We start from the raw sequence: 26,228 nt of genomic DNA on the forward strand, positions 1-26,228 counted from the left end.
AAGGAGAGGAAATTGTGGGTATACTACTCTTCAAATAATGAACAAAAATGGAAATATGAAACTCAAAAAATGACCTAATGAAACCTTGAGTAACATATTTAATTTTCGATACATATCCTATCCAATTTTAAGTTCATACATGCCCATCTAGATTCATGGGATACTTAGTTAGAGAAAAAGAAAATTAAAAATTTGCAATATAGGCAAAAGAAATTAAACAAAAGTAAAACCTCCTCTGAGACCTCTTAATATCGTCTCGAACAGAGACTAAACAGAGACATCTAGAACATCTCGAATAGAGACAGTCAGAGCCCAGCTCTCTCCTTGAAATTTTCTCTTTCTTTCAAACCGGCCAACTCCTCTCATCGCCTATTTTCTTTTTTTAAAGTTTTTGAATTCGAGCTATTTCATTAAAAAATTTGGTGAAAATAAACTACTTGTCCACCGGAGGACTAACGAATTTTGGAAACAAAGGGCGACAGAGGAATAAAACAGACGTATGTTCATTGAAAACTATAAAAAGAAAGTTGCGCAGGCATTTTGGAAAAGCTGCTCAAAGATGTCACTGTGTTTAGTATAGAATTCTTAAAAAGTACAGAGTGTACTTTGGACAATATGTAATCTAACAATTACCAGTTTCTTTATAAAACATGTAGTTTAAACATCCTGATCCGGTACGATAATCTGCTGTTGCAATTTAACACTAGAATCGATCAGCAATGACTTTGCACCGCTATCTGTAGGTAGGTTCAGTACCGCTATGTTATTATAACTAAGTTCGATAATTTCTGTACAAAATACGAGGGTTGTAAATTAAATAGTGGCAACTTAACCTTGAAACGCACAGAAGGGTGGGCATGCGCAAATAGGATATGGGAACGGTGAAGTGGAGTTGTTGTCGATGTGTAGAGTGCAAAAAACAGTCGATCTGCTTAGAAGGGTAGTTGTTGTGTGGCGCTAAAGTGAGGAGTTTCGTTTCCATCGCTCTAAAGCATGTTTTCAAAAGGTGATCAGCGGTCGTCGCTTAAAATCGAGGTTGTCCGCGGCAAAAATGCAACAGAATGCTATCGAGGATTAGTGGAAGCTAGTGACGCAAATGCTTTACCGTATTGGACAGTAGAACGATGGGTTCAAGCATCTCGTCTTTTTCGTCATTAAACGTCATTTTTCGTCATTTTCGCCTTTTGAAAACATGCTTTAGAGCGATGGAAACGAAACTCCTCACTTTAACGCCACACAACAACTACCCTTCTAAGCAGATCGACTGTATTTTGCACTCTACACATCGACAACAGCTCCACCTCACCTCTCCCATATCCTATTTGCGCATGCCCACCCTTCTGCGAGTTTCAAGGTTAAGTTGCCACTATTTAATTTACAACCCTCGTAGTTCAAGAAGCGGATAGAGTCGGTGATGTATAATGGTGTTGGGGAATTTTTCATGGTTTAGCCTGGGTCATAAATTTCAGGTTTTCTTTAAACATGAATTCTGAGACGTAAGTGGATATGCTAGGTAATGTTGCTCTACCAATCTTTACGATCATGTTACGAATTACATCTCTTTCAAAAGGAAAAAGAAACTGCTCCATTTACACATCGAGACCTGAGCAGTTATCGTTTGACGAAAGCAGTGGCTAAACTCGACTGATCTAAATAAATCCGATAGAACAACTCTGGCATGAATTAGAAAGCAGATTATGTAGCCAGGTAACCAAAATTCTTCTCTTTTTGCCATTACTTTAGCTGTGATGAACACCTAGAAGTCGATTCCTATAGTAATCACCTACAAAAAAAGAAGAAAAACTGGTTGTCATTGTAAAACGTGTACAACATCATGTAAATATACCTCTCAGGAGTCTTCGAGTTCATACTATAGTGTGTCTAGATACTTTTTTCTAATTAGCATATATTCATCCCGGCAATATGGACTTAGTCTTATGCGATTTAACGTTAATAACCAAATGAGAAACAATATCTCCTACTTCGAAATAGCAATGCATAAATCTATCACCAGTTTAACCTTTAAACCTCGAATCTCCAAGTCACGTAACATTTAAGCAACCTCTATGACGAGAGTATTTAACAGTTTTCGGCAAATAATGCTTGTCCTGGTTTTGATAATTATTTGAGCTATTTTCAACTGTAATAAATGGACTACGTGCTTGTAGTTTGAATTGTTGAGTTGTTATTGAATAATTATTGTTTCAGTTTGCGATTGTGGAGAGGAAAATATAGGGTGTACATTTAAGAGATCTGAAAAAACTTGTCGCTGCTATCAGGGAACTGCTCAAATACACGGCAAATGTGAAGGTAAGAAAAATTCAAGAACTCCTTATTCTTCCTCTTTTTGGCACATGTAACTCTTTTGGACAAAAATGCATTAAGGGATTCAGAAGGAGAACTATTTTCCGATAACGATAATTTAACACTACTTCTCATTTTTTTTAAAAAATTAGTTGCGGGGAAGAGCGTTTGTATATCTCACGTACCCGTGTTGGAAGTGATTCAATAAGTAAAAGTTGTTAATATTTTGAGAAAGGAAAACTAAGTACTGCAGCTTTCAAGCATAAGAGTTATATGGTTCGGTGATGGGAATGTAAGACTTTCAAAAATGAAACAATATGGCAAAGAAACATCCTCTTTAATATTGAAAGATAACAAACCATCTACGAAACTTCACAAACTCCAATTAAAAAGTTATTCTTTAAAAACATTGAAAGTTGTTATTAAAAGAACAATTAAAAACTTAAACTTTTGATTGTAAATGTCGCATTCTGCAGGTGGGCGTCACCGGGAAGAATTGGGATATCGGGACGAAGTCTCGGACGCTGCACAACAACCTCTCTCGAAGGCAAACTGTCATCTGCTTAAATACTGGACTTCAGCCTTTTCACTCCCTGCCTTGGCCGCTGGTTGATGCTCCTCCGCCGGTATTCATCCGCGCAGGAACTATTTCGGTTCGTCCTCCTACCTTCGATCTTCGTTCCCATCCTCGATCCTTCTACCTCAGTTTTTCATGCAATCTGAGCTGACGCAACCAACAGCCTCTACAGTAGCCCCCTACCAGAGTTAACGAGACTTTTCCAGCTCATTGCTGATACTTTCCCTGAAACTTAACTCGACGGCCTGGTCGTGTCTTAACCTCTCTTGGCATGTCACTAGGCTCTGGGATAGTAGATTCCTCTGTAGATTCGCTCATAGCTGTTGATTCGCTTTTAGGAAACATGTCCTGTTCATCTCGGGATACATATGCAGGTTTTAGACGATCCACGTTTACCGTACTTTCCCGGCCATGAATAAGAATCCTAAAAACCTTCTCCCCTCGACTCAGCACTTGAAATGGACCCTCGTACGGTGGCTGCAGGCCTTTCTTTATGACATCGGTCCTCAGGAAAACATGACTGCACGACGAAAGGTCTTTACTTACAAAAACTGCTCTATGGCCCTGATGTCTGGACTTTACTGGCAGCAACTCCTGCATGGTCTCTTTTAGTTTTCCAACAAAGTTTGCGGGATCCGCTGTACCAGTAGACGGACATAAAAATTCTCCAGGCAGTCGTATTGGAGTTCCATAAACCATTTCCGCTGTCGTTGCCTGCAAGTCCTCCTTCCATGCAACTCTAAAACCTAAAAGAATGGTAGGTAAAACTCTGGTCCACTGACTTGTACTGTAGGCTCTAATCGCTCCCTTCATCTGTCTATGAAATCTCTCCACTTGACCATTTCCTGCGGGATGATAAGGGCTTGTTCGATGACGGGCCGAACCCAGGAACTTAGTCAGGGCATCAAACAGTGAGGCTTCGAACTGTGTTCCCTGGTCTGTTGTGATTCGTAGCGGTATTCCAAATCTAGCAATCCATCCAGCATAGAAAGTCTCAGCAACCGATTTGGCTGTTATATCTACGAGCGGGTAAGCTTCTGGCCACTTGGAAAAACGGTCGACACAAGTTAGACAGTAGAGAAAACCTTCTGATGGCGGCAAGGGACCTACGATGTCGATGTGCACGTGCTCGAACCTGGCATTTGGTGGAACAAATGTACTAAGCTAGCTCTGTGTGTGACGTGTTACCTTAGAACGTTGGCAAGCTAAGCATTGCTGAGCCCATGTTCTAATATCTTTCTTTATACCAGGCCATACATATCGCTCTTCCACCAACCTTATAGTAGCCTTAATACCTGGATGTGAAATAGAATGCAGTTTGGAAAAGACGTTTTTTCTGTCCACTTTCGGTACGAATGGTCGAATCCGTTTGGTAGATACATCACAAAACAGTTCCACACCAGGATCACCTATTACGAATGGTTGAAGTACTAAAGACGAGTTACCGGTTTGAGCTAAAATTTCGGCTAGTTCCTGGTCACCTTTTTGGTTGTTAGCCATTTCTTGAAAATTGATATGGGAAGGTGTTTCTATGGTAGCAATGTTTACTCTGGACAGCGCATCTGCAACCACGTTATCTATTCCCTTCACGTGCTGAATATCCGTAGTGAATTGGCCAATAAAATCCAAATGACGCGATTGTCTTGGCGAACACTTATCTTCCTTTTGTTTAAAGGCATATATAAGCGGCTTGTGGTCAGTGTAGATAGTGAACGGCCGACCCTCTACCATATGACGAAAGTATTTGACGGCCATGTACGCAGCCAAGAGCTCTCTGTCGTAAGCGCTATACCTTTTTTGAGATGGTGCAAGCTTCTTTGAATAAAAACCAAGTGGTTGCCACTCTTTCTCGATCTGCTGATGCAAAGCAGCACCCATCGCAGTATCTGAAGCGTCTACCACCATCGCCAACTGTGCATTCATGACAGGATGGTACAGCGTGGTTGAATTCGCCAATTCTTTCTTGCTCTTCTCAAAGGCAGTAACTGCTTCCTCCGACCACTTGATCGCGCTTTTATCATTTTTCTTAGCACCTTTTAAATATTCGTTTAAAATTGCTTGAGTGTGGGCAGCTCTAGGTATGAATCTTCTATAAAAATTCAAGACCGCAAGAAATCGACGCAGGTCTCTTATTGTAACTGGTTGAGGAAAATTAGCAATTGCAGAAACTTTATCAGGAAGCGGAGTAATACCCTTTTCCGTTACACAATGCCCTAGGAATTCTACTGAAGACTGTCCCAGGACACACTTGCTTACGTTGAGTGTTACACCATATTCAGCAAAACGTTGAAAACTCGTTTTAAATGCGTTAAATGTTCTTCTTCGTTCTTCGAAGCTACCAATACGTCATCAAAATAAGGTACACAAAATTCAAACTCACCTAAGACTTGATGAATGAAGCGTTGGAAAGATGCGGTAGCATTTGATAATCCAAACGGCATATACAAAAACTCGAACAATCCAAACGGGGTTGTTACCGCAGTCTTTGGTACGTCTTTGCTGCGCACCGGAATCTGATAATACGCTTTTTCCAGGTCCAAGGTAGAAAATATCCTTTTACCTTCCAAAACCTGAAAACAGTCTTGCATGTTGGGAACAGGGTACCTATCTGGCACGGTCACACCATTAAGACGACGAAAATCACCACATGGTCGCCAGTTGCCGTTCTTCTTTAACACCATGTGTAACGGACTTGCCCAACAGCTTTTGGAAGGCTGACAAATCCCTGATGCTACCAGAAATTCAAACTCTTGTTTTGCAGCTTTCAACTTATCTGGCGATAAACGTCGAGGTTTCGAAAAAACAGGAGGTCCTTTTGTCTGTATCCAATGTTCTACTCCATGCTTAACTTTTCTTGGCGTGACACCTGATCTAATCAGATCAGGAAATTCAGACAACAAATTGTGGAATTTGGAGTTCTCTAAAATTACCCTTACTGCTGAAGCATTCCCAGTATACCGGGTACCTCTTGCTTGCAACTTGGTCAAAGGATCAATTACTGTAGCATTTTTGACGTCTATTAATAAACCAAAATTGCGTAAGAAGTCAGCTCCGATAATTGGATGAGACACGGCAGCGATGATAAAAGGCCAGTTGAACTCTCTTCTGAGTCCGAGGTCTAATTTCAACAGGCGTTGGCCAAACGTTGGAATGGTCGTACCGTTTGCGGCGAACAACTTCATCTGAGAGGAATGGTCACTGGATGCATAAGCAGCACAAGGTATCACAGAGACGTCAGCTCCCGTATCGATGAGATAACGTGAGGATGTAGACTTGTCCGTCAGATAAAGTCGCTGAATCATCGCTTCGCCGTCATCCTTATGACTAGATGACGGCCTCGGCAGTTTTCCGGTAGGAACGAACATGGAGGTCGGCATTTTGTGGCTCGTTGTTTAAATATTTTATGATACCAGCAATACTGTGAATTTGCAGACTGTCGGCTTCGGCTTGTAGAGCGTTTCTGACTAGTACTTCTCGACCGGTCACTTGTACGGTCATCCAACCGTGCGAGACGAGCTGTGATCTCTGTCAATAAAGACCGTAAATCCGTCTGATCCGTCGAATCAGCAACTACGCTGACTGAATGTGCGTTAGTTGTTGTAGCCATGATACCATCCGCCATCTCTGCCAGCTTGTCCAGGTTATCGTTGGAAATCGCCAAAATCTGTTGAACGTTAGTAGGCAATCTCTGCAAAAATAAAGATTTAAGAATTTCATCGTTAATTCTCGCTCCGGCTTTATTCCGCATCTCCAGAAGCAGTCTTGAAGGACGGCGGTCGCCAAGTTGCATCCCCGAAATCAAATCCCTTAAGCGTTGAGCTTCAGATTCAGCATATTGAGAGCACAATCTTTTCTTAAGTGCGGCGAAAGGCTTATCCCCAGGTGGACTGATAACGATGTCGCTAATAATCGCCAGTTCCTCCGGTTGTAGAGCAGCAACTACATGGTGGAATTTCGTTGATTCTGTACTTACTCCCGCAAGAGTGAACTGACTTTCTATTTGTCTGAACCACAATTCTGGATTTGCTCTCCAAAAAGGTGGCGGCTTTACAGTGACACGAGCAATTTGTTGATCAGCAGCTTCAGTAGATTCGGGCATTTTTCGCATTAATCCAAAATTTATAAGTCCAACAATAGAAGTAATTTGTACTCACGGCTTGCCAAAAAACTTTAAAACTTGACACGTACCAGCATTTCCCCGTAATCCATCAAGTAGTAGAACTTCTCAAAAGCAGTTTGCAGAAACAGAAATATACGCATTCGTTTACAGGTCACCAATTGTATATAGTTCGGTGATGGGAATGTAAGACTTTCAAAAATGAAACAATATGGCAAAGAAACATCCTCTTTAATATTGAAAGATAACAAACCATCTACGAAACTTCACAAACTCCAATTAACAAGTTATTCTTTAAAAACATTAAAAGTTGTTATTAAAAGAACAATTAAAAACTTAAACTTTTGATTGTAAATGTCGCATTCTGCAGGTGGGCGTCCCCGGGAAGAATTGGGATATCGGGACGAAGTCTCGGACGCTGCACAACAACCTCTCTCGAAGGCAAACTGTCATCTGCTTAAATACTGGACTTCAGCCTTTTCACTCCCTGCCTTGGCCGCTGGTTGATGCTCCTCCGCCGGTATTCATCCGCGCAGGAACTATTTCGGTTCGTCCTCCTACCTTCGATCTTCGTTCCCATCCTCGATCCTTCTACCTCAGTTTTTCATGCAATCTGAGCTGACGCAACCAACAGCCTCTACAAGAGTCTTATTAGATAGATGAATTTTTTCAATCATGCCATTGGTCTGGAGATTATGGAGCTTTAACCATCGGGACCTCTCCTAAGCCTCAGCAGGCTGCTACAGGGGTGCATTACTTTTTTTAAATTTGTTTATTCATAACTCCTATTACTATTCCAACCTAAATGTGCAAACTTTTCTTACTTGCAGCAAAATAGAAAAGGAATAAAATGTTAATGAGAATAATTCCTTAATTAGCACAAAAAAACGTGATTCGTAGATATTTCTTAACTCACTTCAAGTAATTACTTTAATATCAAATTTTGCTTCAATTTTTTATCCATTGGCAAAATGGGTCTTGATTTGGATTTGATGGCATTCGCATTTTATTCGGACGTCATCCCACTTTTCAACTTTGTTCAAGAATAATAGTAAACAATGCGCATAGGTTGTTATGGCGACCGCTGCTGCTTGATAATTCTTTTAGAATTCTTTTTTCGACTTTTAATTTTGATATGCATTAATGTGGTGAGTTTATTGTATTCTTTTTTTCATTAACTTATAATTGCTGGCTTGACGGTGATTTCAATATAAATATAAATATTGAAGAAGGAAAAGAGTTTTGTGATGTCTGTAAACACGTGCATTCTGCCAATGCTCGTGTTTGTAAACGTACGTGCCAATGCACGTAGATTTGTAGACCAATCCGACGATAAATAACAATAAAAACAGTTTCTGCAACCCATGATTTGAAATTTTGTGGCGTTTAACGATGTCAACCTAGAAAGAAAAAGCATTTAACCAATGGGTAGCCAGTAATCATAATAAGGTGATCACAACTTCTTTGTTTCTCTTTTGCTTTTACTTATGTATTTATTTTTGAATTTTTACTGAAAATTTTTGTATATTTTAAAAAGTTTATTTTAAACTATTAAGCTTTAAATCAATTACAAGTAGTTATTGCAATACAAATGAATGGTTTATTACAGAATGCGACTGTGGACGGAACAGCGAAAATTGCTCTTTTGATTTACAAACAAACGAAAAAGTATGTTCATGTTATGAGAATTACAAGCAAAACCATGAAGATGAATGTGAAAGTAAGTCATGCTGTAACAAATCTATATCATCCAAAAACATTCTCGAAGTCTTATTCCCAGTAAGCCTTTATTTGATCTGTAATTATAAAGATAGAGGGAACTGAATCCTGAAAATCGTTTATATTAACTTCACTTCGATTCATTTTTTTGGCAACTTAAAGTTATTTAGATTACCAGATGATAGCTTCATTTAGTAAAGATGAGGATAACAACGAATGCTTAAACTTTTTACTTTTCTTTTTAACCAAAGCTCTTAGTTTTAAAATTCTGATAAGTCTGAAATATTAATTACTTTTATTCAAATTGAATAAAGGACATTTCATGTACTCATTATAAAACTCTTTCTGCCATTTCATTCTGCGTTGCTCTTTATACACCTTTTGGAGACGAGTCATTCCCAGTCCAGAGGATCAAAATTGTGTTGGCATGTTTTCCGGTCTCAATTATGAATTTTTAAAAGACCGTAGCCAACAGCTCTTTGTGATGCACCATTACGATGTAACTTTTGGCTTGTTTATTTAATTCTTTTTTACCTCCAAAACTACTGATTTCAACGCAAAAGGAAAATTGTTCTAAAACGAGTGTTTTCTAAATAGCATACAATAATTTACTAAATAGCAAAATACAGTTTTCTAACTTTGGGGAGCGTAGTCTATGGACAGGATATTTCACAAATATTTCATTTCCCTTTCGTACCAGCGTTGAACAACCAACACATTTTGGAGTTTACAACTATCAATGTTCAAATCCGTTGTCTTGTAATTTTTAACCCAACGAAGGAGGCAAAGGAGTTATTTGGAAGTCACTCGAAGAAGTCAAGCATGAAGACAAGCTAGAGCTAACCTTCGTAAAGGAATTTTTGATGAGGAGTTTTTATTTGTATAAGTTTTGACAGGGGTCAGTGAATGAAGTATATATAAATGGGTACAAAGTTTTCGAGCCAAATCCCGTGGAAGACTCTTTTGCTATGCTAAGCCCTCCCTTCAACAATCTTTTCATTTTGTCATGTAAGTGGCAAATGACCATATGGCCCATGACCACTATCACAATGGAGTTTCCACCTTCTACCAAACAACATGTCATGATTTCGGATAATAACCTGAGTAACTCTGGTGTGGTACCTCCTTGACAAAAGATGGCAGATTTAATGTCCACTCGGAATGTAACCATGTCCACTTGGACGCAAACCGATTATCAAACCTGACTGATAGAGAGAAAAACTTGGTGTGCCGTCCGCCTAACAATTAAAATCTCCGTAAATGTGACCCTTTTCAGCTATCATAGCTTCATAAGTGTCAAGTGCTAATTTTCAACTGAGCTTATGGTTGTAACCAGTAAATAAATACTTTTTTTTAATGGCGGGCACTTGGAGCTATTGTCCATTGGCCACAGAAAGTGCCAGAACTGCTAATTCTCTTTTCGTTACCCAGTGGGCACCTGTGGCGAAGCCACGGCGGTGGAACAGCGTCGCCCACGTCACACTACCACAACCCGTTTATAGGGCGGGTCACATTCACACACAAAGGAGAAAGGACATAGAACACAGATAGAGGGAAAGAAACATCCATGCCTTGCCCGGGATTCGAACCCAGAACCTTTCTGATGCAAGGACAGTTCCCTGCCCCCTACACAGACTGGTCGGCGTAAATAAATACTTGATAAAAATAAATTATAATTTTTCAAATTTCGATTATAGTCTTCTGGAAGGCATCCGAACTGTATTTTCTTAGAAATTTAAAGCTCGCCTGTAGCCCGGAAGGAAATTCTTATTTTGAAAGACTCTGATCAACTTTTATCACTTGTCATTGGAGGAAATTTAAAGTAACAAGATTCAATATAAAATTTACATTAATTTATAAAAGGAAAAAGTTTTTCTCACAAGTAAAATGCTTTTAGAAATGTACATATCATAAAATCAAACTTCATTAAAATATTTTTTTAACAAAAAAGTGAACAAATCTAGATTATAAAAAAATTTCCCGAGGTACATAAATATCTAACTAGAAAAACTAACTAAATATGCATAAAAAATGCAAAATAATTCATTTATCATCAACATTCTTGCTTTGCTATTAACATAATGAATTGCATTAATCTAGTATACAATGTCTACTATGCGCAGATTAAAAACGATATCACCCTGAAGAATTTTCATCCAGTGATCGAATTTTCCTGTACTAAGTGAGTACTAAGTACTAGTACTAAGTCTATTACTGTAGTTCCAGTACTAAGTCTTAATGATTCCTGGGGAGGGGATTTTAAATATGCTAATTTATTAGTGCTAAATATTAATCAAGTTATGAAATCAGACACAAAAACGTACTTTCTTTAAATAAACATATATACATTTTTTTACATATTTGGATTTCGGACCCTCAAATTAGGGGAAACAGACAAAACTTTGGTAAGATTCGTCATATCTTGTTAGGGGGGGGGGGCTAAGAGGTCATATATTTTGCAATAGGCTCTAAAGACTGCCAAGCTATATCACCTCCACAAATGAGTAATTTAAGATAATCATAGATTATTCAAGAGATCAATACTAAATTTCATTCCGTTGCGAAGCAACCAATCTCAGGCAATTGAAAAGAATGAAATAAAGTATTGTGATTGTTTAAAAAGGTTTGTTTATTAATAGTTAAAAGAAAAATATCTCGAAGTTTCTGAGAAATATACATTCTTTGAACTGATTTCTCACCGAAAAGCAAAGATTGTTTACTTTTTAATCTCTTTTGGAAAGAAAATTTGAATCTATTTATAAATTATATATGATTTTTCAAACTTTTAGAATTTGAATAGTTAAATTTTTTATCTGACTTTATTTGCGGCTCTCGCGTAGTTAAAACTTCTATGTATTATTTCAAATTATCCATGTAAATTATGAGTATCTCAAATTATTCACACATGGATATAATTATTCATTGTGAAGATTTTACACTGAAATCAAATTTGTAATTTAATACAAATTTTTAGGGATAAACATTTTTACAGCTTTGATCGAATATTCTAGGCAAGAAGGTTTAAAGAAACAAAAAAAAATTTAACCGAAAAAAATCTAGTGGGTATGGTAATTGCAATGTTTATTCATAAGGTTTTATATAATTTTCTCCATAACTGAAAAAAATGATGAATGTTAAGGGATATTTTAAAAACATTGAAATATGTAAGAATAACATGATTTAATAATATGTTTTATAGTGTAGGATTCATTGTTTAAAAAATCGCTACATTCTGCTAAATATTTAAGTTACATGGTTTTCTTTGGATTAAGATGATTTACAAATAGCATCCTGATGTTTCGATACATTCTGAAACTTATTTTTGCAAATTCACCGTAAATTGTCGTACAATATGTTCTTTAATTACCACCCGCTACATTTATCGCCAAAAATCGGTATTATGATTTCTTTGCGTTTTTTCCTAACCACTTCTCCGATTATCCCGATTTAATTCGGGTATGTATATATTGCAAATATTTACTATCCCGAGTAAACTCGGGCATAGCAGAATTCGTCAATACGTTTTGTTTCATCACGTTTTTACTCGGCCGAAAGCAAAACGAAAAAATAATGATAATCTGCTGTGATTGGAGGTTTGCCAATTTTTCTGTTCTTGGAACTGCAGACGCGTTTTGTGAAATTGTATATACGATGGTTGCTGAATTTACATGAAAAAAGGAGTAAAAAAAAATGGCTCTCGCGAGTGAAAGTAAAAGTAATGCAGATGATTTTTCCGATTATGAAAATGTGAACATATACAACGACTAATATTTAGTTTTTTTCAATTGCCCGAGATAATTAGAGATAGTAAAATGATGGTAAAGTAAATATTTTTTGCATATAAAAAAATTAAAATTTCAACGTGGAACTTGTGTATTATGTTTTATTTTAGTTCCTTGTATTTATAAATAAAATAAAAAATATGTTGATTTTTTGCATTTTTCTTTCGATTAGTTTGCAAACTTGTTTTACGATTTTCATCAACACTAAACAGATACCTGTTATAAGATACTCTCCGTTAAAACAGAGTTGATAAGTTTCTTAAGATTCTGAAATAGTGGCAGCAAAACCAAGAAGCTAGAATGCATTTTATTAAGTTCACATTCAAAGCAAAGTTCAATTTCACTAACTCCAAATATTTGGTTTCAAAGCTTAATTTAAAGTTAAAGAGGATAACTTCATAATTACAGTATAACAATATTCATATTATAATACTGATTACACATATTCTAATTTTTTAAGGACTGCATGAACCTTATTAAAATATTAAAATGCAGATGTTTACTTCTACGGGCATAAAATTATGTTCGAAATAATGATTAAAACCTAGAAGCAACATTGCGCAATTGATTATCAAAACTTCATTAGCTTTAAAAAAATGTCAACATGTTTCGATCGCTCAAAAATAAGCACCCATTTTCAAAGCTCAAAAGGGATGAATAACTTGTTACGTCAATTTTTGAACGATCAAAACATGCTTACTTTTATTGTCATCTTCATATTTTTAGAAGTCAAAAATGTTTTATCTATTCGCCTGAGTTTTTTGGTATTACTCAATTAGTGACACGGTATATTAAATTACCTAGCGAGGCATTAAAATAATTTTTACTTAATATAATAGCATAGGCTCATAGATTGCAAAAATAATAATTAGTCACTACTTTCTAAAATAATTAATGCGATACAATTTTTGTTACTACTAACATTAAAAACATTTTTTAAGCATGTCAAAAAAATTCCGTTTACAATTGAAATTTCAAAAGTCGAATGAGAAAATAAAAGGTCTCCTATTTATCCAAACAGTTTAACGTTTCCGTCCTACTCGATGTTGATGAAAAAGTCTTTTTTTATTTATCGATTCTAAAATTTTCTCGAGATATATTATGAAATGAAGCTTGGAACATTAAAGGAACTAGAAACAATGGAAATCCAAATAGATTTCCAATATTATTTAGAAGAATGTAAAAGCTGTAATATAATATAATATAATATAATATAATATAATATAATATAATATAATATAATATAATATAATATAATATAATATAATATAATATAATATAATATAATATAATATAATATAATATAATATAATATAATATAATATAATATAATATAATATAATATAATATAATATAATACGATACGATACGATACGATACGATACGATACGATACGATACGATACGATACGATGCAATACAATACAATACAATACAATACAATACAATACAATACAATACAATACAATACAATACAATACAATACAATACAATACAATACAATACAATATAATATAATATAATATAATATAATATAATATAATATAATATAATATAATATAATATAATATAATATAATATAATATAATATAATATAATATAATATAATATAATATAATATGCATAACAAAATATTAAATTTGAGAAAAATAGGCCAAATAGTTCCTGAGAAATTGAATTTTAAGCATACGAGTTTTTAAAAAAATTCAATTTCTCAGGACCTATTTGACTGATTTTGCTCAGATTTCTAGTATTAAATAAAAGTCGTCTAGTATTAAATAAAACAAAAAAAAATATTTACATGAGCTATTTTTTGTAGGAATGAATGGATTTTATTTTGAATAAATGGATTTTATAATTGTTCACTAAATATTTTCGATTCGCCTAAGTAGTAAAATTATCCTTAAAAAGTGAAAACCTTCAACTCCTCCCCTAAATCTGTTTTCAGGTTGTAGTCAAAAATTTAAATCCGTCTAAAAAAAATCTATTCAGGAAAGTATGTTTTTGTGTCTGATTTCTGAACTTCAAATAGCGTTTGCGCACTCTATGATTAGTATAATTGAAGTCTTCCAGTGAACCTTTAAGATAAAGTTCTAGTACGTGAAAATCCGATCATTAGATCAAGAGATATTCATGGTGTTCCATGCATTTATTTTTGCGCACATTTACATTTCATTCATAAAATCAAATTTATAATGAACTAATAAATTTTAATGAATTTGTTTTGCTATCTGTACATACAAAGAATATAACTGTTGAAATCTTTACTTTCCCAGTATTTCTTTGCGAACATTTTTTGTTATTTATTGAATTTATTTTACAGAGTGTGATTGTGGATATAATTCGAAAAGTTGTGAGTTTGAAGGCAATGTAAAGAAATGCATTTGTAATTATAAATACGTATATGCAGATTCTAGCGGCAAATGCGAAAGTAAGTTGAAAAAATTGAATAATATTAAGATATATGATTTTCCATAAGTTATTCTAAAAAATTTTTTTTTAAATTTTTTGTCACAAGAACAACATAAACTATTTTTTTTTCTAACATGCTCTATGTCTCTTTTAAATCTTTCAATAGGTTTGGAAAAGAAAAAAAAATAGTGCAACATTCTTGAAACAAGTTAAAAGCTCTGATCACTAATTTCAATGCTTGCTTCACATTTATTAATGTTTTAAAGACTATATTATTGTTTGAAATATTATTGTGTCCAACTAATTTTTAAGGTAAACAAATAAATTTTTGGTAATTAAATATAATTATTTGGTCAAGTAAAAAATATTTAAAAAAAATTTGGAAAGCAAAGACTGTTTTCATAAAATAAAATAATTAATAATGTCGTTCTAATTCCAACTAAAGTTTATATTTCATATTTGTGTATATGTAATATTGCTCACTAATTTCCATGTCTGCTTCGTGTTTGTTAATGTTTTTGAGACTACATTATTGCTCGAAATATATTTGTTTCTCACTGATTTTTAAGTAAAACAAATAAATTTTTATTTATAAAATATAATTGTTTGATAAAGAAAAAAATATTTAAAAGAAATACATTTAGAAAGCAAATAATGTTTTCGTTAAAAATTTAATACAGTAGTTTCAATTCCAACTTTTAGTTGATATAGATAATATTTCATATTTGTGAAATCTTTTATGTAATTTTAAATGAAACTAAAAAACAAGTGCGAGCTCATCTTCTGCGACTTGTCGGTTACAACATTTAAGATTTTAAGCATCACTTCTCTTTTACAAGGAGTAGCAGACCGCGAAAATTTCGCATCTTTTTCAAACGAAGACAAGACTCTAAACTTCGATTTAACGGCCACTGAGGACTGTTTTGCCTGTCAGCTCATAATTTATAATCTTATATATTACCATAAAGACTATGAATATTGTATTTTTTTTCCTTAAGAGAGTTGAAAGATAACAATTGTGATAAACATGGTGGTTTTATGGCAAACATTACTTTTTTAAATTTATTTTAGACTTCAATGACTGAAATAGAATTTGCGCAAAATAAGAATATGCGAAGAACGCTAGTTTTCTTCTTCTTGAAACCAACAATATATATTCATTATTTCAAGTGAGAAGTGCCAGAAAAATTTTGTAAAAATAATTAAAATTATCGTGTAAAAATAATTAAAATTATAATAAATTTCTCACTAAGCGGAATTAAATTAAAAATTTGCATGAAAGTCAGAAATAAAATTTACTTTTTAGAAGGTCAAAATGCAAATATTTCATATTTGCATTTTGACCTGCTAAAAAGTAATTTTCAGCTAAGAGGTGGGTTTTTTTACTGATGAAAACAAATAGATTTAAATTAACTATGAAATTTAATTTACGTAACGCAACGTGTGTTGTAATTTTGTTTTTTTAAATAATGCATACTTACTTTGCCGTTAGAAATTTCTCGGAAAAATGATTTTAAGAATAATTTATTTAATTTTTTTTTCACCACATTCAAGCAAAACAGTCAAATAAGATAATAATGAATAATAAGATTATAATCAAAATATAAAAATAAGATTGTAATCAAATAAGAAAATAAGATTGTAATCAAAATGTTAACTGTGGAAAAACCGCTAATTATCTGCTTTCATCTAATACGGTTAAATATCCTGAATTTTGAGATTTTATTTAGATTTTGTCAGACATAATATCTAATATTCATATTAGTATTTCTAAAAACTTTATTAAATTAATTTTTTTTAAATTAACTCAAGAGTTGAAAAAAGATAATAGAAATGAACAGTTTCCTATTAGAAATGATATATTGACATAAGGTTGTCCTTAACTAGTAAAATTATTTCTCTTTTATTTCTTTTTATTGTGTTTTTAGTTAATGAGTTTTAATGAAGTGGTTAAATATTTTTTTCTAGGATGTGATTGTGGCCCGATGGCAACTTCTTGTGAACTCACCTTCGACAAGTATACTAGATGCAAATGTTATTCTGGTTATGTTGCTGAGAGAAACAAATGGGAAATGGATGAATATTGCAAAAGTAAATATTATTTGTGTCTTATTGGGTTAACATTTAAAATACTGCGTAATTTTGTCCTTTTCATAGTGTAAACGTTCTTTATATTTTTCGTATAAGGAATAGGCGTCTCATGGTTGCGTGATTTTTTATACTCCCTACTTTTTTCTCTCTTCATTACCCAGGTTTCCACAAATCTTGCTTTTAGCTTGCTTTATTCCTACATTCTATATATGTAAATGTAGTAGTCGTTATTGCCAATCATCCATCTACTTCCGTGTTGAAAGGTGCCAGATTGTCTACAAGGGAAAAGTTCCGGAATTCGTAGTGCTAGAGTGTCTGAACGGGAAAAGTCTCGAAATATTAAATGAACTTATTCTTTGCTTTAGAGCCATTTAATTTTATTCGTCAGTCTTTGTTTTGCAATGCTGTGTGTATGCAGCTTCTTCACTATCGATGTCGCTGTTATACTTATTTTTCTTTTTCTTTAAATTTGTTAATTTTAATTCTTAAATTAATTTATTGTCTTTTTACCTCCCTTGCTTCACCACTACATCACTCTCTCTCTCTCCCCTCTCTCTGTATATATATATATATATATATATATATATATATATATATATATATATATATATATATATATATATATATATATATATATATATATATATATATATATATATATATATATATATATATATATATATATATATATATATATATATATATATATATATATATATATATATATATATATATATATATATATATATTATTCCCCGTTATCCCGTATATATTATATCCCGTTATATATATATATATATATATAAGTTCAAAATGAAGAATAAAACAAAGAAAAATTATAGACATATGAAAAAAAGGGGGTGGGAAATAATAAGTAAAAAAAACAACAAGCAATATTTTATTTAAAAAAAAAAAAAAAAAAAAAAGTGAAATGTTAATTAAAAAACCGGAAAAAAAGCCGGAAAAAAAAAGAAAGATATAATCCTTTCTTCAGCCCACACGATTATATCCGCAAAACAGAGTGCTTTCTGATATTGTATCAATAAAGCCAAAGCAAAATATATTAATACAATAGTGTGAGGAGCACTCAAAAAATTTTTTTTATGAAATAACTACATAAAAATAGATCATAAAAAGTAAATATAACATGTAAAAACAGATAATAAAATAAAATAAAAAGAAATAATAAAATTAAAATAAAAAACATTAAAAAGGGGGACTATAAAGCGAGTAGCAAAATCATAACAACTTACATTGACAGTTATTTTTCAAGAATGATTTAGAAATGTTTTCGCAGAAAGATTGCCAGATTACAAAATATGAAAACAAAAGATGAAAACAAAAGCGCAAATTGAGTGTAACAAAAGGGTTCTAAAGTGTCGTTCTTACTGCACTGCTGAAGTGATTTGTTATTCTGAGTTTTGATTTGTTAGTTACCAAGGATGGGCCCGAAATGGATGTGCACAAGGTAATATTATACTGGATAATTTTAAAAATTGATCATAAATAGTTTTAGAAGATAGATGTTTATTTAAGAAAAAATATAAAATAGAAAAGAGAAACATAAATTGCCTGCTTTGCAAATAATTTTAGCCGCGGATTTGCACGATATGGATTAGTACATAGAAAAATTATTTAAATTATCAAAGAAAAAATTTTAATAGATAATTTTCAACACGGATTTGCCCGAAATGGATTTGCACATGGAAAAATTAACAAAGAAAAAATTTTAGCAGATAATTTTAACCACGGATTTGCCCGAAATGGATTTGCACATGGAATTGTATAAATTAATAAAGAAATTTTTAGCAAACAATTTATCCACGGATTTGCCCGAAATGGATTTGCACATGGAAAAACTGTATAGATTAACAAGGGAAATTATTTAGCAAAGGAATTTTTGGTAAATAATTATAACCACGGATTTGCCCGAAATGGATTTGCACATGGAAAGATTAACAAAGAAAAAAATTTTTAGTACATAATTATAGCCACGGATTTGCCCGAAATGGATTTGCACATGGAAAAATTACATAAATTAACAAAGAAATTATTTAGTAAATAATTTTGGCAATGAATTTTGGCCTGAAATGGATTTGCACATGGGAAAATCATAAAAATTAACAAAAAAAATGTTTAGAAAATATATCCACCAAAATATACGATTAATTCAATGATTTTATATAAAATTTTATTACATTAGTTGGGTATCCATTGTTTTTTATCAGATTTTGAAAGAGTTTATCGATTTGTATTTTGGATAAATAAATATTATTACATATTCTTTTAATTCTGTTCATTTCATTAAAAGTGGTATTTAAATAGATGCTCCTAGAAACATTAGAATTCCATGTAACTAGTTTATTAATATTAAAATTAAAATCATTTCTTTTATCGTATAAATCAACAAAGCAGATATTTTCAACTTTCATAATACCCAAATCCAAAAAATTGAAATTAATATTATCATCATGATTACGAAGTAAGATTAATTCCTCAGGGTATATATCACTCAATAAAACAGTAAAATCTTGGAAATTAAAGATAATTAAGTCATCAATATATCTAAAAACAAATTTAATACTCAGAGTAAAATTTTTTTCATAATAATGCAAAAATAAGTTAGCTAAGAGAGATGAATAATTAGATCCCTGTGGTATTCCATTAATTTGAAGAAAGATATCCCTTCCATTGTAAAGATAATTACTAAAAAGACAAAAATTAATCAGAATTTCCCAATAATCAAAATCGCAACAAAGGATATTTTTAAAATCATGGTAATAATTCAAAAGGACATCTTTTAGTTTAGAAAGGGGAATGCTATTGAAAAGATCCTGGAAATCAAAAGTCGCAATAGAATTAATTTTATTATGTTTAATGAAATCTAAAATCGGTTGATTATTAGTGATTATCCAAGAGAAACCTTCTTTAGTAATATAGTTAATAATCTTATTTAAGTAGTTAGAGAAAATGGTGCCAGGTTTAGTTAAATAAGTATTCGACCCACATGTGATAGTTCTAAATTTTACTGGAATTTTATGAAATTTAGGACTGATAATTAAGTAAGGAAATTGTATATTACTAATTTTAATTTTTAATCTCTTGTAAAAAGCTAAAATTTTTTTAATGGCAATATTATTATTGAAATTACTAAGTTCAAAATTTTTACTATTTTTTAATTCCGTATTTAAAAGTTCAGCATAGAATTTTTTACAGAATATAGCATAATTATTGTTAGCTTTGTCTATTGGAGTAATTACAAAATTTTTTTGAATTTGCCTAATTGATTGAACAATATTAGAAAAATTTGTTGAATTGTTATTCTTATTTAAATTATCCTTATTATTGAAAATAAAGTTTTTAAAGTAATAATAAACTTCCCATTTCCATTCTGTTAGCATACCTAAAGGTAAAGAGAATCTATTTGATATCTTTAAACAAAAACTATTGAGATCATTAAGAAAGTATTTTAGAATCTTATTGATTGATATATGGTAAATGGGTCTAAATTTTGTGCCTTTTATCATTAAATTCCTAAGTTCCAAGTTTTCTATAATATTTAAATTACCAGTGATAATATGTTTATGATGTTTATCAACAAAATCAAAATATTTAACCTCCTCACAGTGACATTCATAATCGGATATATTAATACTCCCTAAATTTTTGCTTATATCATTATAGTTAAAAATGGTTCTACCAAGTGATTTGTTATATTTAAAACTTTTAATAATGTTAAAATCTTTTAATGGAAATAAAGCTTTAAAATTTTCAAAAATGTTGTGAAATTTGATCTTATCGAAAATAGGATTTTGAAAGTTAATAACAAAATATAAATTATCTAAACTTTTCTTATTATTAGGCAAAATTTTGCTCATTTTGGCTTTTATAAGATCGAAACAAAGAATTTTGAAATGTAAATTAATGAAAGAAAAGTTAATAATAAGATCGTAGAACTTATATGTTTCATAATTCTTAAGGGAGAAGACAAAATCTTTAATTGGTTTAATACTATATTGTTTATTAAAGTCTTTTTCCATATTAGAAAGAAATTTTATATTTAATTTGTCACTATTAAGAGAGTTTCTATTACTTCTTGAACCCCGTTTACCTCGATTTGTACGCTTATCTTTAATATGAAAAAGTGAATAAGTTGATGAGTTATTGTAGTTAATCTGTGTATGTTGGAAGGTATCGTTTAGCCCATACGGCAGAATTGTTTTGTATAGAAGCATGTAGTAATTTTCTTTCTGTAGTCTTAAATCTAAATCTTCTATAATATCTAAGATATTAATTTTGACTCTGTTAAATTTATGTACTCTAAAATGATTCAATTCCAGGTTATTGATAGCCTTATTACTGTTAATATCAGAACGGTGTTGATTAATTCGAATGTTAAGTGAGTTACTAGTTTGTCCAACATATTTCATATTACAGAAACCACAGGTTAACATATAAATAACATTTTTAATTTTACAAAAAGATTTGGAGCTAACGTTATAAGGAACAGTATGTTTTTTGTCAATATTAGGGCAAGTTTTGCATCTTTTATCATCACACGCTTTATAGGAAGGTAAAGTTTCGGGAATAGAATGCAATTCAAAAAATCGTTTGCTTTCGCTTTTGCTTTCAGAGTAGCAGGATGTCGATCCGAAGTTCCCCTCTGATTTAGGCTCTCCGTACCGGGTACAACATGAAGAATAATTTAAATATTGAACACATTTTTTACCAGGCGCTAAATTGTGATAATTGTTTAATTCCATAAAAATAGGCTCAAAGAGCAACATCCTAAACACACGTAACGTCCTAAAGACTGGAAATAAAAACGAAAACAGAAGGAGAATGAAAGAAAGTTAATAGTAGATAATATTAAGCGCTAAAGCTGCATTAAATATGATCACTATAATAATAAATAAATAAATACAAGAAAACACTAAGAAAGTTAAGAAAAACAATAAGTAACATTTATTGCGCTTAAGCTGCAAGTAAACAGCACTCATTAGATAAGTTCAAAATGAAGAATAAAACAAAGAAAAATTATAGACATATGAAAAAAAGGGGGTGGGAAATAATAAGTAAAAAAAACAACAAGCAATATTTTATTTAAAAAAAAAAAAAAAAAAAAAAGTGAAATGTTAATTAAAAAACCGGAAAAAAAGCCGGAAAAAAAAAGAAAGATATAATCTTTTCTTCAGCCCACACGATTATATCCGCAAAACAGAGTGCTTTCTGATATTGTATCAATAAAGCCAAAGCAAAATATATTAATACAATAGTGTGAGGAGCACTCAAAAAATTTTTTTTATGAAATAACTACATAAAAATAGATCATAAAAAGTAAATATAACATGTAAAAACAGATAATAAAATAAAATAAAAAGAAATAATAAAATAAAAATAAAAAACATTAAAAAGGGGGACTATAAAGCGAGTAGCAAAATCATAACAACTTACATTGACAGTTATTTTTCAAGAATGATTTAGAAATGTTTTCGCAGAAAGATTGCCAGATTACAAAATATGAACTGTTTTTCTTAAACTTGTTTTTCTTAACTTTCTTAGTGTTTTCTTGTATTTATTTATTTATATATATATATATATATATATATATATATATATATATATATATATATATATATATATATATATATAACGGGTATTCAACTAAGAATAATGTATGTATCCAGACACATTTCCGTAAAAAGTACTCAGTTCAAAATAATTTTCTTTTAGACGCTTATATAGAATTATAGCACATCTATAGACATCTATACTATTTAAAATTGTAGAACATTCCTTAATCAGTTCGAAAAACGGGTATTCAGCTAAGAATAATGTATGTAATCCAGACACATTTCCGTAAAAAGTACTCAGTTCAAAATAATTTTCTTTTAGACGCTTATATAGAATTATAGCACATAATTGTAATACTTAATTTTTTTTTCAGTTCCTTTCCCTTCTGGTTGGAGATTCGCCACCTATGTTGCATCTGCATTTTTTGGAATCATCATTGTCGTCTGTGCGCTACTCATTTGCTGTAAAAGATGTCCGACTGATTCATGATTCAACTGTGGAATATCGAGTAAATAGCTTTGGTTTTAAAATTAGTGTTATATATTGGGCTGGCATGACAGCAATTTTGTGAAATAAAGCTTAAATTGTTTTATACAAAAAGTGAACTTTAATCAGCCAAATATCTCCAATTTTGTTCATATGTATGCTGTTAATATATATATCACGCCATTTATGTAGAGACTTTATGATTCAATATTGATTTCAGAAAATTAGACATTGCTAGCAAAAAACTCAATGAATTGCTGTAGGAGACAAATGTTATTACTGAAAACTTTACTATTTGAATGTTTTTAAATAATTGATAATCCGAAACGTCGAATCTAAATGGAGTTTGCAGCACAACTTCTCCTCAACCATGCTGTAATAATTTTGTACTAGTTGCAAAAGATGTGTGATGCTTCACATATAGTATAGATATATATAGAATAAAAACATAAAGACAAAAAAGATTAAAAAAGAAACAGAGAAAAACGAAGAAAATTAAGAAAATCAGTAAGTTTCATTAATCTTTATAATTTTCCACGTTTCTCTATATTATTAACTCATATATATAAAATTAATTCAATAAAATACAATTAGTTTGTTAATCAAACATACACACACCACAGAGAGATAAAGAGTAGAATTCGAACTAGGCTAAACATAACAGAAATGAATAAAAATTAAATATTATGGAATTCTTTCATGCTTTGTAAAAGTTAACTTCTGCTTATATGAAATGTTCAGCAAAATGCAAGTAATAACAAACTTTCACCTTCTCGTGCTCTGTTGTAAACAATCTACCATACCCCAAAATTCGTGAAAAAATTTCTTGAAATGGAGTAAATACATATGGTTTGATGTAAGCTTGTTTAATTATTTGTGTTCAGAATTAACTATCTATACCCTTTAAAGTGAATTGGTAATGATTTGAAATAAATAATTTTTCATGCAATTTTTGAAGTTTTGCAAAATTCATATTAGATCCCATTCTTAACAATGACAAAATAAAGATAATAATAAAAAAATCTGATTGACAAATACTAACTGATTAACCCTAACTAATTAACAGATGCCACTTTCTTATTGTAACGAAGTATCGTTTTGTATTTCTCAGATTTATCATAATGTCTACGAAATAGAAAAGGGAAAGAAATTAAATACAAATAAATTAATAAAAAAATCTAGCACAAAAATAATGAAAAAATAAAAAAGAATTAAAAAACTAAAATTATATGCATATTATAGGCTCCTAATCAATCGGACCAATAGCGATAAAATTCGATATCCAGATACTTGGAACACTCGGAAGGTCACTGTGGACATTAGAACTTTCTCCGACGAATCGTTCGAGTGAGATGAGCGAAAAATGAAATGCAAGTTTCTGATTTGTTAAGCGTTAGCCATTGTTTTAAATTTAACTATAAACAATTTAAGTTTTCAAACATTTTAAAGATAGCATCAGTGTGAGATACTGGGGGTGGTCAAAATAATGGAAGCACTTCTATACCAATAAATTTTTTCATAATTCTACTGAAATAATTAGAGAAACATTCTATAACTTCAGAAGATTTTGGATAATGCGATTAATCATACATATCAATGAATTTTAAAGATTTGAGGGACCGACAATAAATTACAAAGAGAAAATATTGTTTTTGATCACTTTATGCCAAAAATGTAGCAATAGATTTGCAAATTGTGGCATCTACATTGTTATTTTGGTTATTATAAGCAATAATCACAAAAAATTTCGTAAGTCTCGCTCAAATATTTATAAAAAAATAAACATATTTATAATTACAAAAATTTTGCTTTAAAATTTGAAAATAGCTACATTTGAGCAAAATCGGCTGAACGTGTCCTGAGAACGAATAGAAGAAAATAATTCTGATCTAGAAGTAAGCACATTGCATTGTGAAAAATAATAAACTGAAGTGAGAAAGAAAAAATAAATTATATGTTATGTAAGAATTATAAGTTAATTTTGCTTGTAGAATGAAAAGCAAAATATATACTATTGCAAACAAAAATGGCCATCACCTTGATTCTCTAAGCCATTATAAAAATTTTATGTTTTTAATCATTGACATTGATTCATATAAAAAAATTAGATCAGGAAATCAAGAGAGATTCACAAAATTTATACCATACATTACCAGGAATGACTTTTTCCGGTATGTTAGTCTAGATTTAAAATAATCAAAGGAAAATTTTGGAGCTTGGGTAGCTCAGTTCATATTTATTCTTTTTTTACAATCTTGGTTAAAAAGAGAAGTAAGCGTTCTTGCTCATTTTCAAAATTGTTTGATGACATCTTCAACCCAGGAACTCCAAAGAGTAAAAATTTCATGACCATTTAGATCTTTCTTTTATAGTATGAATATTTTTAAACATATGAAAATTTGGAATAATTGAGTAAATTTTTTGTGTAATTGTAAAGCAATTTTTATACTTAATAGTAATAAGTAAAAAGTCCATGTTGAAAATTATACTTTGCCTAATGTGCTTTTGTTTTAAATTGAACGAATTATTTACGGTTAAGGAAAATAGATGGTTGTAATTGGAATATTGCTTTGTTAAAATGAATAAAGAAAGAAAGAAATAATCGTTTGAATTATTCTTTGTGTTTTATTCAACTAGTTATTTTTAATATTAATTACTCAATTTTTTTTTCACATTAACATATAACATTAATATTTATGTATTTTTTAGCATTTACTATGCGCATGTATTTACACATTGAGAAAAAATGTCTGGTCAGAACTTCCAGAATATGGAATAACTTAACCTTGCTTCTAGCTCCACATCTAAGAGCTCTGTAATTTTTATTGAAGCGCTTTGATAATAATTTTGGTAAAATAAACAATAAAAAATGGCTTTGTGTGATAAAATTTGGTGATTGTGATACAATTTAGTAAGGTAATTTTATCATTATGTTGCAAAAATCATTTATTCGGTTAAATTTACTTTTCTGTTTTGTATTTTTTTAATTAAATGTGTGGTTATAAGAACTATAATTTTGAGAACCAGAATTTCCGGAAAACCATTATCATTTGAAACGGCAAACAACTAAATAAATGGTTGAAATACCTAATATTTTAGATTTAACTATCAGAATTATGGTTCATTTTATCAGAAATGTCATTACCATGCAGTACCGCAATTTTACC

General features: G+C 31.3%; 1 protein-coding gene across 2 annotated transcripts in view; it reads left to right on the plus strand.

Annotated features, from left to right (window-relative positions):
• The window catches only part of LOC107455376 (uncharacterized), a 31,546-nt gene extending 5,884 nt beyond the window's left edge, over nt 1-25,662 (plus strand). Inside the window, exons 4-9 of one of the 2 annotated variants that reach the window (XR_015431324.1) lie at nt 2,209-2,310; nt 8,608-8,718; nt 14,822-14,929; nt 16,879-17,001; nt 22,949-23,142; nt 24,385-25,662. Coding sequence is in view for 1 of the 2 variants with exons in the window: in XM_087157097.1 (XP_087013223.1) it covers nt 2,209-2,310; nt 8,608-8,718; nt 14,822-14,929; nt 16,879-17,001; nt 22,949-23,064 (560 nt within the window). In the remaining variant the exon portion in view is untranslated. Of the gene's footprint in view, nt 1-2,208; nt 2,311-8,607; nt 8,719-14,821; nt 14,930-16,878; nt 17,002-22,948; nt 23,176-24,384 lie in introns of those variants that run through there. The other variant, XM_087157097.1, reaches the window with a different exon arrangement.
• The last annotated feature ends 566 nt before the right edge of the window (nt 25,663-26,228 follow it).

This window comes from Parasteatoda tepidariorum, chromosome 2 (genome assembly GCF_982258835.1).
Source record: "Parasteatoda tepidariorum strain Cologne lab strain chromosome 2, Ptep-v5.0, whole genome shotgun sequence".
NCBI lineage: Eukaryota > Metazoa > Arthropoda > Arachnida > Araneae > Theridiidae > Parasteatoda > Parasteatoda tepidariorum.